At 33.8% G+C, this 15837-nt stretch overlaps 1 protein-coding gene across 1 annotated transcript; it reads right to left on the reverse strand.

Moving 5' to 3' along the window:
- Positions 1-5210: 5210 nt before the first annotated feature.
- Positions 5211-5860, reverse strand: LOC105784574 (zinc finger BED domain-containing protein RICESLEEPER 2-like). The gene is made up of 2 exons (XM_012610478.2): positions 5470-5860; positions 5211-5215 (listed from the first exon to the last, which is right to left on the reverse strand). Exons 1-2 carry the CDS (start codon positions 5858-5860, stop codon positions 5211-5213), a joined length of 396 nt encoding a protein of 131 aa, XP_012465932.1.
- Positions 5861-15837: the final 9977 nt, after the last annotated feature.

Raw genomic sequence — 15837 nt, forward strand, 5'->3', positions numbered from 1 at the left:
CTCGATCTTTCCTTCTGGGTATGCTAAAGATCGATCTGCCAGTTGAAGTGTCACAATCGTGGGTCTTACTTCACCTATTCCCAACATGTTGAAAATATATTTTGGCATCAAGATCACATAAAGCTTTACCATAGTAAGATTCTCTAATATTACAGGGTATAGTAAAGCTTTAAGGGTCTTTCATTTTCAGAGGTAGTTTGTTCTGTAAGAACGCATTGCTCTCTTTTGTTAGTGCTACAATCTCATACTCATTGAGTCTCTTCTTTTTGGACAGAATGTCCTTCATGACTTGACATAGTTCGACATTTGTTCTAAAGCCTTCACCAATGGTATATTGATGTGAAGTAGCTTTAGAACGTCGAAAAACTTCTTGAATTGCACCTCTTGTTTCTGCTTATGTTGTTGGAATCTTTAAGGATATGGAAGTGATGGAACTTTGGGTTGGACTGGACAACTTTTCTAAGGAGATAAATCTGTATCTAAAGAAGGTGTTAGCTTATTAGAATTCATTAGTTTAGATTTTACCTTATCAGACTTTGTAAATCTGGCTCTTCTGGTGCAAGAATTTCAACTGTTGTTTGACTTTCCTCATTCTCAATAGGTTCATCCTCAACTACTGCTTCTTTGGGTTCCAAAGTCTTACCACTCCGTAAAGCAACTACCTTGCAATGTTCCTTACCCAAATTCCTTGGATTTTTTGTATCGCTCGGCAGGACTCCTTGCGATCTATTACGAAGAATGGAGGGTGAGAAGTGAGGGTTGTTATTTATAGTAGAGGGGTGACATGAGTGTTTGATAAAAATAGCTTCAGGGATCCCTTGATAGGCTCTCTTGCTTTGCCAGCCATGAATTATGGAGATGATAGGTTGTTGGTTGCTTGATTCATGCATGAAATCATGCTTGAATCAAGCAATGTGGTGGACAGTTTCATGGGTGACTGTTAAGAGCTCAATTTTAATTATTTTGCAAGTATAAGACTTCTAAAAAATTCCTCCAAAAGCTAATTTTGGGCTACTTAAATGCCCCTGTCGAATTGGGCTTCTTTCCCATTTGTTTGGATGATTTTTTGACCCATTTAGTTGTCAGAGTTGTCCTTCAATTTAATCATTTTAACTGGATCAAGGTGACCTCTTCACGACTCAAATTGCATGCTGTTTCCATCCAACTAGGTAGAATAAGTCTTATGGCTATGCAAGATAAAAATAAGCTTCCTAAATTATCGACTCCATGGCTTCATTACAACATTTGAATAGAGGGAATTAATATGTAGCATGAATTAATTAAATTATGCATAAAATTAATACATAAAAGCATAAAATTACATACTTTATTAAATCATGACCATTATCATAATATGAAAAAAATTCACCCAATTAACTATCAAATACTTGGGATTAACATTATCTTTAAGTAAAATGGTGCCATAAATTACTAGAAAATCTATATAATTTAGAGTTTACAACACACAAATGTTGTGGAAACTAAATATGACGCAAAGCATAAATTGAAGACACACTTGACACCTAAAGACACAAAACATTATTAAAGAAAGATTGTAAATTAAACCAATGAAGCCTTGAACCCAAAAACTAAATGGCTTAGTGATAGGGCTCAAATAGTTAATCCAAAGTAACGTTTCATATTAGTATTAGGCTTCACACAATGGGCCTAATCATTCTTCCATAGTAGTCCAAAACGGATCATGTTTGCTAATAGAAATGGATCATTGGTCCACTTATGAGCCCTTCTATTCGAATCTTCACATGATGTGATTGAGCTCACATCAACCTCACTTGTGACTCAGAGAGTCCTTAACATGTCCCATAGGTGTAGCATTAAGTTAAACACTCTCCATCACACCAACATGTCTCGATGAATGGATCATAGCCCGATATTCCCTTATCTCTCCAAATGTCTCAAGTCCTCAACGCCCAAATCACAAAACTTGATAGTGAGTACTCACAATCCTATGGTATGCCGTTATATCCAAAATTTGCCGATGTTTGTCGTGTTAAAACATTTAAAAACATAGAGCTCACATAAAATACTTGATCTCATTGAGCTCGCAAAAAAAAAAAGTTCATAAAAACATATCTTCAAAACATTAGGCTCACATAGGAGCACACATAAAACAGATTTTCTAGAAAATCTTACTCTTGGAACTTAGTTTTAAAAACCCTAAGCTCCTGAATTACATAATAGTTCATACATACGAATGGCGATCCCTGAACACTCACCGATTTGTTCAGAATTTTAAACAAGTTTTTCTCTTTTTTTTTTATCCTTCCTGGTAGATGATCTAGTTGGTTTGTAACATACATAAACATACACATAGAACAAATCGAACACATTTAATTCAAACATATGAACAAACCTAGTTTCTTGGACAAAACCCTAACAAGTTGAAGACTTAACTTGGTTCCTATTAACTCGGTTCCTGAGCAGAGACTTGACAACAAAATAATCTATTAGAGAATTCTCTATGAGAAGGTCTTAACTTATATACACTAGGTGTTTTGGTATTCTTAAGATACCCTACTTGTCTTAGGAAAACAACTTACGTGAATGAGTAGTGCCCTAAGTAGAATATAAGTCAACTTCCTAATTCAAGTACGAATCTACTTATAATGGTGAATACTTGGGCGCCCACCCAACTGGTGAACCCTCCTTACCACGACTTTTGGCATACACTTTTCGTTGAATCACTGGCTAACTCCTTGCGTAAGTCTTCTGGTGGACTTCTGTTCACCCTACCACTTGTGAAGTCCTACTTGTGAGGCCCAAACTTCCAGACCCTATCTCGGGATGTTACAAGGTGTCTAGGAATTAATTTCCTTAAAATGGATTTTTAAAATGATATCAGATTTAAAAATAATTTAGAAAATAAGCTTTAATTAAAAACAAGGACCTATTAGAAAAATAGAAGAAATTGGAGGAGGTTAAAGGGGCTGATGTGATTCCGGTCACATCATGTGAATTGACAAAAAGGACTCGAAACTGGCCTAAGCTCGAAGGGCCTAAGTACAAATGAAATCGTTCAAACCATGCAATTCTTGCATGTGGACATTGAAGCCTAATTATGCCCTTTAAATTTGTGTTGAATTCCACAGTTTTTATTTATCCTATGTCTTGTTATTACATGGTTTTTAATGTGACTTAAACATGATTGTTGCATTTTAATATGTTGTAAAATATTATGTTTCGTTCTATTACATATTAAATATTGTGTTTAATTATGTCTACTTGTTACATTTTAATTGTGTCCTAAAATATGTGTTTAAATAATGTGCAATTATGTCATGTGAGTTTGTTGTATGCGTATGGAGTGTATGTTCATAATATGTTGTTTTTTTTCTATCACATGTTATATATGTATATATGCATATGCTAATTACCACATAAAGCTTCGCTTGTGCCATTTGTTCAAGAGTGTTGAATATGACTTTAATGTGGCGCATATGACTGTTCATGTGAAGGGGCTAAATACATGTCTTATGCTTATCTTAAAGGGGAAGGATTCATAGAAATTATGGAGGTGCATGGACAATAGCTTGAGGGGGGAGCATTGTGGCCGGTCATATCCCTTCATGCATGGTTGAATTCATGAACAGCTCGAGGGGAATGTGCCTCATAAATTCGACCATTGAATGAACATATGCATGCACCAAAATGGGGGGATAAACTTCAAAGATTCATGTTTCGAATTCATTAACAACAAGCTCATTATGACGCGTTTGTTGAAGATGCCTGACCCATGCATTTGCCATTTGATCAAGGGGGGATGGAGAAGAATTAAAGATTGAACATTCATGGAACATGAAGTTTTCTTCTTAGTAAAGAATGCATGAACGGTCCTAGAAAAAAAAAACATGACTATTCGGCCATACATGAATCCACAATATTCATTCTAGGGTCTATATAAAGCTTGTAAATGAACATTTGTGAGGTTACTAAAATTTTAATCAAATTATACTTTGTGTGAATTTTCTCTCTGGTTCTTCATTGAACTAAACTGAACTTATGAAACTTTTAAAGTTTTTGGTGTTCAATTGTCTTATCACTTTATTTCCCATCACGGAGTATGGTGACTTCCTTATTCCGAGGTTCTAGTAGGTTTGCTAGTTAAGCGGGTCGAAGTTCTAATATAGCTACCGTTCCTTTACTACAACTACTACGGGTCGAGGTTCCATCCATTAAGTTCCTTTTAAGACGATCATTCCAATTTGAGCAATTTTCTAAACTTATAAGTTTGGGTGTCATCGGCATATTTTTGATGTTTAACTAGGGTTCAAAAAATTACAACATTTGGTATTAGAGCTCAACATCTTAAATTAGGTTTGTATCTATCTTTTCGATTCTGCTCAAAAAAAAATTGTGAAAAAAAACATTGTAACACCCCTAGCCAGTATCAATCGCCGGATTATGGCTACAGAGTATTACCAAAGTATAACATCATATAATGAACATTTTAATATTAGAAACAAACCACAACATAAATCATAATAATATCAACCAAAATGATACATAAGGTCCCTTTTACGAGCCCTCGAGGCCCTAAAAAGACGTTAGAAACGAATCGGTACTAAATTGGAAACATATGAAATTTTTTGGAAGAATTTATAATTTTTCAAACTGCCTGTCACACGACCGTATGGCCAGGCCGTGTGTCTTAGGCCATGTGGGTATTCAAAATAGGGACACACGACTGTGTCCTAGCCCGTGTCCAAACCCCTGTAACTCATTGACATGGGTCATACGGCCAAGCCATACGCCCGTGTGCCTAGGGGTGTGGATTTGGTTAACCGACCGGTTAACCAACCCGAAATAGCTATAACCGAATTAACCGACCTTCCAAAATTTTTAATCGTTAACCGAACCGAATTTTTTTAAAAAACATTAATCGAACCGAAATTTTTCGGTTAAACCGATCGCTTAACCGAATTAACCAAAAATTATATGGTTTTTATTTTTGGTTAAAAATTAACCGAATTACCCGAATTAACCGAGTTACCCGAATTACCCAAATTATCCGAATTACTCGAATTACCCGAATTGAATCACTAGATAATTAAAAACATTACATAAGTCTTTGAATCACTACATAATTAAAAACATTACATAAGTCATGAAATTAACACATAATTGAAATGTAAGTCTTTAATATTTTCCATTTATATCCATTTCTTCTATCCAAAAATCTCCATTTGCATTTAACCTAAAAAAAACATGTGCAAAAATTTAGCATATAATAGAAATATCGTATTTAAAAAATTAAATAATATAAACAAACGAATAGATTATAAGTTAACAAGAATAAGATAGTAAGCATACCCTTCAACTAACGAAAGCTCATGAATTTAGGGTAGGCTCTGATGCATTCCAAGAAAAGTATAAACATTGAATCAATTAAATAAGTAGGAGTGGTATCGAAAAAAAATTGAAACTATTAAAATAAAACAATAAATATACCATTTTTGATCTTGTCAAGATCTTGGATTTGTTCTTCAATCTTTTTGATGTCTTCTTGTGATAATGATTTTTGAATCCAATCTTGAGTACACACAAGAGCTTGTACAATTTTAGGAGTTAAAGAACTCCTATATTGATCAAGCACACGTCCTCCGGTGCTAAATGCAGACTCTGAAGCAACCGTAGAAATCGGTATAGCTAACACATCTCTGGCCATTTTTGAAAGAGTGGGAAATCTAGGGCTGTTCACTTTCCACCACAATAAAATATCAAAATCTTCAACAAATTCCTCATTAGCCTCAGCTAGATATTTATCCAACTCAGATGTTTTATCCTCACCACAAATTTCCAACTCACGCTTTTCATACAAAGCTTGCATTCGCCTTTTCATTTTTTAGTGTGGTTCACCGAGAGAAACATGTGTTGGCACACTCAATTGGCTACAAGTACTATGAAGTCGAGGCTTATAATCATCAAACAATTCATACAAAGATTCCTTCAATTTTTGCATCATTTCACAAGCTTTTTCAGAACTAGACATTTCACTAAGTGTAAATTCAAGATACTTTAGTTTTTGTCTCGGATCTAAAACACAAGCAACAAACATAAGCAAATTCATCTTATCAATATCACCCCAATACTTATCATACTTCTCTTTCATCTTGATGGCCATAACACTAAAATCAACATTACTTTTTAACTGAGCATCTTGTAAAAGAATATCAATTTCAGAAAGCTCATCAAAAAAATTATTGGACGTGACATATGAAGATACGCAAAGTGACTTCATAAAAGTGTTCCAAGAAATCCCTCAAGTTTCTAACATTATCCCAATCATCCACACTAGGCCAACCCTCTCCTCTTTCAAGTTCAGCCCTAAAGTTTGTATCTTGCTCCTCAAATCTCTCAAAAGGTCTCCCAAAGTTCTGAGCAGTGTCTAACATTAAGTAGTTCGAGTTCCACCTAGTACAAACATCAAGACACAACATCTTCTTGCACTCTATCCTTTCCACCATAACACACTCCTTAAACTTTTGTATTCTAGCTGGAGATTGTCTCACATATCTAACAACCCTCCTAACATGTTCAACAGATTTATTCATTTCCTTTAAGCCTTCAACAACAATCAAATTCACAATGTGTGCCATGCTTCTCATATGAAGATATTTACCATTTTGAACTAAACCCCCTCGAGGGTTAAATTTCTTTCTCAAATAACCAGTAGCAATATCATTTGAACTTGCATTATCAAAAGTAACAGTAAACAACTTATCAATCCCCCAATTCAACAAGCATTTCTCAATCACCATCCCAATGGACTCACCCTTATGACTAGAGATTGGACAAAAGTTTAAAATCTTTTTATTCAATTTCCAATTGTTATCAATAAAGTGAGCAGTGATACACAAATAATTAACTCTTTGCAAAGAAGTCCATGTGTCAGTAGTTAAGCAAACTCTAGAACAAGAACTCAAAAGTTGTTTTATCTTGACCTTTCATCTAAATACAATTGATAAACATCCCTAGCCATAGTAGTTCGTGAAGGAATATGAAACCTAGGACATGCCGCAAACATAAATTTCTTAAAACCTTCACTTTCAACAAACTTGAAAGGTAATTCATCAATCACAATCATTTGTGCTAATCCTTTCCTATATGCTTCTTGATCAAATCTCCAAGTTGAAAGATTCCCTTCCCCCCCTTCAACTCCCTTTCTAGGTAAAACTAGTTGTCCTTGATTATTTTCAACAACATTACTAGGATTTTTCTTACATAACCAATATGATATTTCAATGACCCTATACCATTTTTTTTCATATCACAGCAAAATTCCTTTTGACAATAATTACATTTAACCTTACTTGCACCCTCACTATTAATAATCTTAGTGAAGTGAGACCAAACTTTTGACCTTTGAGGAGAGACTTTTCTTTTCCCGGTAGTCCCCTTTGTTTGGCTTGAATCTCTAACTCCCTAATTTTTAGAATCTATCGAAGTAGGAGGTGTAACACTACCCTCAATAGATGTTGGTTCGGTTGACATTCTGTAAGAAAAAAGTATATAATAAATTAAAATAATATCGAGTCATCAATTCAGAGAAACGAAGGTTGAAATTGGAATAGAAAGAATAAATGGAATAGAGGGAATAAAGAGTTTTTAAGTTTTAAGGACTAAAAAAACGCTTTCCTCCCCAGATGAGATGATAAAGAGTCAACCCATCAAAATAGAAGTAAATGAAAAATGATAGTGTTCTTTCAACTACTCAACCATTTTACAAAAGAAGATTTTGTTTACCCGGTCGGCGGTGACGCTCAGGGTTTAAAAAACTAAATATAAACCATTTTTCTTTTAATTATATAATTATTTAAATATATCCATTATAAATTAATGTAAAAAATAATTATATTTTAAATATTTTTCTAGCTGATTGAACTTGGATCCTAAATCAACCAGTGAATCTTTATAAATACACATTGTATTAGTTTACAAATATAAAAAATATTTCCTCTACTATTAAAAAATTATTTATTATAAAAGAACCCACCAACATGAGCACAATTGCACAAATACTTCTTTAATTAAAAGCGATATAACAAACATAGTATAAAAATTAAAATAAGATTAAGTGATTATATTAATGTAATTAACTTAGAAATCTATCACATATGTATAAAAGAAGAAACATATGACCACTTGTAGATGTAAAAGATGACGACGGATAAAATAAAAGAATTGAGGATAAATTAACATTTAATCCCTTAATTACGTAATTCTTTGTGCTCACATTAATTCCATAAATCATTGATTCCATTAAGGTGTGATTATAGGACATTTTGAGATTGTGTCATTTCATCACTTTAAAATTAAAAATTATATAAAATCTAAAATTTATCAAAAAAAAAAAACCATTTTAGGTGATGGTGTGTTATTAAGTATGTTTTATTGTAAAATATAATTTATAATAGCCTATTTACAGTAGCAACAACATACATCTTTGTTTTATTATTATTAATAAAGTAAAACAGTATAGTACAGGGTGAGAAAATCCCTGCATTTCATAAAGAGGGACAAAAACATAGCAATGAGACAATCCAGAAAAATCCACCTCCAACAAATCCCTTCGTTTTGAGCAAGATCAACAACAAATTATGAAGAAGCTAAATATAAAGATGATCTTTCCATGCCTGTTTTAGCCAAGGTATCAGCTAAACAGTTTGCTTTGCTAACAACAAACACAAAGGATAAATCAATGGTAACTCCTCAATCTTTTGGCAAACATATGGGAATTCCATTAAGAGCATTTGAAGAATTTGATTCAACAATAAGCTTAACTTTGTGCAGCCAATTAGTTTGAACAAAGACATCCAATTGCCAACAATTCAACCAAATTAGGATCAAGAGCATAGATTGGTCCAGAGAATAAGGCTAAAATTATTCCTTTATCATTGCATAGGGCACCTCCATATCCATTCTTACCAGAAAAATTTTAGAGTACCTTCGGGTGGAGGGCACCATCTCTTTATTACTTTCTTAATAACAAACATGGAAGAATTTATTGGCATCGATTAAAATAAATTAGTATCGATCAACATATGCACAAATGCAATGACATTTGAGTTTGGGAAAATATATGATCCCTATTTTCCAACTCGTAGGATGCTAGCAAGTACACAATTTAGACCATTTCAAGCTAGAGTTTATCCTTTCAAAAAACAAAAAAACCTTGAGCTTATTAATTTTAAATCGTCTCTTCACTTAATTCCAAGAATAAAAAAGAAATTAAATAATTGTAGCCCCCAAATTTAGACAAAACACAAACGATATTCACATGGTAAACAAGCATTTTCACTTGGTAAACATAATCGAAGGGATTTTAAACTTTTGAGATGTTGTTCATGACTTGTGGTGCTACAAATGTTGCCGGGACTGGGTTTGAAGAGAGGAGGGACACTGCCTTTTTAGTGTTGGAAAGTGGGGTCGTTAGCAACCATGGTTTTTACACCACAAATCAGATGAGAAAAGCAGAAACCTTGAAGGTAAATCAGAAAAAAGGTAGACAAACTAAATAGTAAACACCCATGATGCGAATCGGCTCGGGATGTGAGTCGAGTCGTTGATGTGCCTGATCGTGAATTGAGTAAGTTGTAAACCTTTCAAAGATTAGGTTAAAGAAAGATGATATTTCGGCTCAAATAAGTTTAAATAGGATATGGGATGGTTCAGGAAATGATGAATGGACTTGGCTAAGAATTCAAGACCGAACTAACACAATAGGGCTGTGTTAACCTTAGACTTATAGGAATACTTAGGTTTGGAAAACGTTGTGAATGAATGGTGAAATGGGTGAATGAGACCTCGACCCGCTATCAAAGATGATAGGAACCTTGGTATAAGTGAACGCCATACTTTGGGAACAAAGTGATAAGTTCGGGATAACAAAGAACGGGTTTGACGCCACAAGGGATACTTGATAAGTCAGACCAGTCTTTGGAGAACAATGAGAGTTGAAAACAAACTCACAAAGTAATCAAAATTCATATAAGGTTCAAAAGTATATATTGTCTAAACTTCAATTGATTACAAAACAACTATTTATAGCTAATGTTGAATGTCTAACCGAATGGTCACAAAAGGTAGATAAATGGACAGTTTTAATTCAGCTTAATTAAGCTGGAATTGCTTGGAAGCTCCCTTAAATGTCCCTTGTAGTTTCCTAGGTCAGTTGGCTTAGAAATCTAAAAAAAATAGCTTCTAGAATGAGATGGTTCAGCTAGACATTGATGGAGAACTTTATGGACTAGTCTACATTCGGCCTTGGTACTTTAAGATGGCTTTAAAAGGTTTTTTGGGGAGTGGAAAGTTCAGCCTTGAAGAAAGGAAACAACAAGCATGAGGTTGGCCGAATGGCTACTTTGAAATACCAACCAGTAGCCCTTTAATGTTCACGAAAATAGCACCTGCTAGAAATTAACTCTTGTCCATTTATCTCCATGAAAAGGCATATGGGAAAAGGAGAAATCAACATCTTTTAATGCTATCCATGCATTCTCTCTTCAGCAGCTCATTAATGGACGTCCCTTGCATGCTGGACAGCTCCTTTAATACATGTTTTTGCTGTACATTGAATTCGGCCAGCATGACTCCTTTAAGGCTTTTGTTTAACATGAAAAAGGTGTCTTGGAGAAAGGCAATCAGCAGCCATTCATGAATCCTTTGCTGTGCACGAAAAAGGATGTTGGGAAACTCAATAAATCAGCATGCATGTTTCCTTGAATGCTCTCTTTTACAATTAAGTCAGCCGAATTTAGTGACCTGCAGAAAATAATTAAATTCAGTCAATGCATATTAATACCTGCACATTACAATTAATTTCGGCTGGAAATAATCAATAAATTCGCATCCACAAGACACATTAAAGTGGCTCTTTAATTCGGTTGACTTAGACATAATAAATCAGCAACAAAACACATTAATTAGTTGTAATGAAACAAACTTATTTATTCTGTGTAATTACTAAAACATATTAAAACATGCATGAAACACATTAATCGCAAATAATTAAATATGTCCAGATTTAAACAAATTTAATACTAACACTTATTTGAGCTGAACTAAATAAATAAACTAACTTATTCAAATTATTCCAGCAAATAAAAAGAGCTTAAAAGAAATTTAAACCGAGCTCAAACGAGCTGAGTTAAGCTCATGTGAGCTGAATTAACACTTATGTGAGCTGAACCAATCTAAATGGAGCTTGAGGAGCTGAATTCAAGCTGACATCATGGGATCCCTGGCCGGGATCGTATCAACCCCAAAACAAAACCCTAAAATATATCTACCAGAAAATGAAATACAATAAAGACCCATTGAAGAAATTGGAAAAAAAAACCTAAAGGGAGAAGAAAGCAAACCTGGGTCTGGTCGACTGGCGTCTGGGTATTGAAGAAATTGAAAAAAAAAACGAAAAGGAGAATGAAATTATGAAAGATTGAAAGTCGACTATTGCTGACTTGCTGTAATGCTGTTACTTACCTATTGAGAATTAAGAAAACTAGAAAAGGTTCGGTGCTTGGACTGACAGTCCAAGTCCAATGAGAGAAAATAAAATGGGCTGGGTTTAATTTAAGGCCCATGGTACCGATCGGTTTCGAACCGATTTAACCATTAATCGAAAAATTCAAAAATCCTTAACCGGCCCCCGATTGAAAAAATTGGTTAACTGACTGATTAACCTAATTCGGTCGGTTAACCAAATTTTTTTAGTTTTACTTGAATTTTGCACACCCCTACGTGTGCCAGGCCGTGTACCCTTCGAAATAACCGCACATGCCTATGTGCCAGGCCGTGTGCTAGGCCGTGTAACAGCCTGACTTGCAACCCTTTGAAAGCTATAGGGGACACACGACCGTGTCGCCTGGCCATGTGTCATACACGGCTGAGACACACGCCTGTGTCTCTGCCCATGTGGACGAAAAATAGGTCATTTCCCAGCCATTTTTCTCTCAAAAACTCATATCTCTTGCACAAGTCAAATGTACCTATAATCAAGCATTCAAAACACACTTAACATATGCATATTCAAGCATACACATTATAGAAACTATCCATCCAACCAATATGCCAAAATGATACCCCAACTTCAACAATCAAACTTGCTTAAAGACATAACCAATTCATTCATAATTTAAACTAACAATTGAACAATTTCAATAACACATTTTCCATGATACTCATATACCAAAATAAGCATAGCAAGCACCATTTTGGGCAATTTTCACATCAATCATACATCTTACCATTTTGACCTAAAACCAACCACACTCACACTACCAAATCTTGCCATTAACCACATAATAGACTACCTCAATCCATGCCAATCAACAATTCATAATAGACCATTTATAAACATCATTTCATTTCAATCATTTTAACCACCACCACATCAAGATAACAACCACACGTAAAACCATATATATTCATAATATCATACTAACTAGTTCATCATCCAAAATGACATATACACAAGCCACACATAACGACTAAATTCAGCAAACAAGACACCTATACATGCCATTATAAGCATGACTCAAAGTCATCAAAATCTACCAACTTAGCCGATGGATAGTGTGATGGATCTCCGACAAGCTTCCAACCCGAACGAGCTTAAAATTTTCTAGAAACATAAAGGAAATAAAATGAAGTAAGCATGTAATGCTTAGTAAGTTCGTACTTCAAAAACAAAGCTTACCTTTCCAATGTATAAGCATAAAAAAAATTGAGACAATCTAACATAACTTGGCATTAGCCTAAGCAACAACAACCTTTCGAGTTAGATAACAACATATCTTAGCAAATCATCTCAAAACATCATAGCTTTTATACACATTGCTTATAAGCATTCATACTTTCATGCATATGGCTAAGCATATTTAAACATCATCAACTCATACCTTTTCATATTTTCATAGCATCACTTATCGAAGCATTTGTCGAACCTTCCCTTTTTCATACCGGTTGAACTATTAGAATAATATCAGATACTTAAAAATCTCGCACACTATGTGCTAACATGTGGTCGAAACCACTACTATCTCATATCTCATATAATTACTCTCTCTCGAGCAATAAATGGGTCTGCTCACACAAGTTGTCAGTCAGGACATAGTTACACAATGCTGCTCACACAAGCTATTAAGTAACCGCGACACATGACGAAAACTCAGCCACCAGTAGGATGTAGAAGACCAACACCTGAAACACAGTAACCCTATATATTCCTAAGGTTCAAACGGGATTCGAAAGTCATCAAAACTTCATTGGATATTTTCGTAGAGTCGTAATATTATAATATAACATAAAAGTATTTAATTCGAACATAATTCATCACTATTTAAATGTATGAACTTATCTCAAACATGAACGGAGAAATACGATCGATTAATCCAACACTTTTTCTTTTCCCTGATCTAAATCCATACGCTATTTTTCTTGATCTATATAATCAAATTTAGCTCCTTCAAATTTCATTCTATTCAATTTAATCCAAAAATCATATTTTGGTAAAATTATACTTTTACCCCTAAAATTTTGAATTCATTACAATTTAATCTCTAGCTCTTAAAAATGAAACTTCATGCAAATTAGTACCAACCCATCCTAGCCAAATATCAATTAAGTACATAGAAATCCCTATATTCCATTTATTTCACATTTTTACCATGAACATTTTTCTATTTTTCAATTAAATCCCCAAATGACAAATTCATCAAAAATTCCTTTACAAAAGTTGCTCAACTATCATCAAACATTCATTTTCATCCACCAAACATCAAAAACAACTAATATACATTCATGGTAAAACCTTATACTTTTAACAATTTCTCAAATTAGTCCTTGAGCTAGCTAGACTAAGTTACAACGACTCCAAAAACATAAAAAATAATTAAAAAATGAACAAAAATGCACTTACATGCACTAGAAAAAGTTGGTCGAATGCTTGGATGCTCAAAAATGGTGATTTCTTTAGGTTAAAAATCGGCTAAGGAAGAAACAAAGATGATAACCTTATTTTATTTATCATTTTACTAACTTAATTTATTAAGTTACTAATATAACCTTTACTAATAACATTAATGGTGTCTATAATTGCCCACTACTTAATGGTCTAATTACCATTTAAGGCCACTCACATTTCAATTCCATAACAATTTGATAGCTTTTACTAAGATAACACAAGTTTTGCACTTTTGCAATTTAGTCCTTTTATCAAATTAAACATGCAAACTATAAAATTTCTTGACGAAATTTTTATATGACACTACTAACATGCTGTTGACATTAAAATATTAATAAAATTTAATTTTTGACATATGATTTTTGGTCCCAAAATTACTGTTTTGATTTCACTGAAAATAGGCTGTTACAAACATATTCGAAAAATAATTACGAAGTGAAAAAAATTGTGAAAACAAAGAAAAATGGAAAAAATACTTCATATTTGAAAAAAAATGAGTCTGGAAACCCTTCAATAGAAATTTTATCCGTTTCATTATTTTAAGCCTATATTATACATTATGGTGAGTTTTGACGGAAGCAAAAAAAATTTTCGACCTGAAAGATTTCAATCTATCCTATACCCAAAATACCCCTAAATCTTCATTTTGAACCTTTTAAACCTATTCCTACATTTCCTTGTCAAATCATCTTGATTGCTCGATTTTTGTTACCTATTGAATATTCTGATGCTTGTTCTTTTGCAAGTACCCGAGCACACTCTGGGCCAATTTCCAATCCACATTTTTGAAAGGTTTTAAAGAGTTCTATTAGTTCTCTTAAAAACCCCACAAGAGAAATTACAAGTGGAAAAATGTATGAGAGTGGATAAGATCATTCGAGAGGAAAAAGCCAATATTTTATTAGAGAAAACATGAGTGGAGTGAATTTCATTCTCAGTGGATTCTTGAGGATTTTGTATTGATGAGGTATTCACTACTACCATTTGAAATTCCTTTGCTTTCTAATCTCTTTTGTAAATCATGTCTCAAGAAACATTTCTAGATTTGCAAATGTAATATTTGATGAAAGTGATCCGAAGAGTTATACAATCAGAAGTTGAACGAGTACAAGAAAGATTTGATCGTAAAGACGAAAGATCACCACAGGGGCAATCATCTATTGATTCCTTTCAAATAGATCCACATTTTGATTCCTATTCATCATGAGATTCAAGCCGGAGTAAAGTGTATCACAAGTTTGGCACCTCTCGAGGTGACAAACATGAAGGTACGTGAATTAAATATGCAAGTATTACCTCGAGTGTGTCAGAATTTTCATTCACATCAATAAATAAAAGTGAACATGAATTCTATGATGATCCTTCATTCCGATCCAAGATAAGTCAAACTCTTCTAATTATTACATTGCAACACCACTTTGTAAAGATCAAATTGAATTGGTGAAGGATCCAAAAATCAAAGAGTTTGAGAGAAAAGAAAAACAAAAGTTTTTGACGAAAGAAAATTAAGAGAGAATGAGAGGGGGAAAAAAGAAATTGAAAAAGAAGTTATGAGAAAAGAGAGTGGAACAAAAAGAGAATGTGAGTAAGAAAACGAAACTGAAAAAGAGGGCGAGAGAGAGAAAAAAACTAAGAAAAAAGAAAGAAAAGAAACCGAGATTGAAAAAGAAGAGAGGGAAAAGAAAGAACTTGTCCATACAAAGGCGAGTGATGTTTTAACTAATCAATTATGTGATTTCGGTCAGATCGTGTGACTTAGCAAAAAGGACTCAAAACTGGACCAAGCTCGGAGGGCCTAAGTGCAAGATTAAATCATTCAAACCATGCAATTCTTGCATGTGGACGTTGAGGCT

Source organism: Gossypium raimondii, chromosome 13 (assembly GCF_025698545.1).
Source record: "Gossypium raimondii isolate GPD5lz chromosome 13, ASM2569854v1, whole genome shotgun sequence".
Lineage (NCBI taxonomy): Eukaryota > Viridiplantae > Streptophyta > Magnoliopsida > Malvales > Malvaceae > Gossypium > Gossypium raimondii.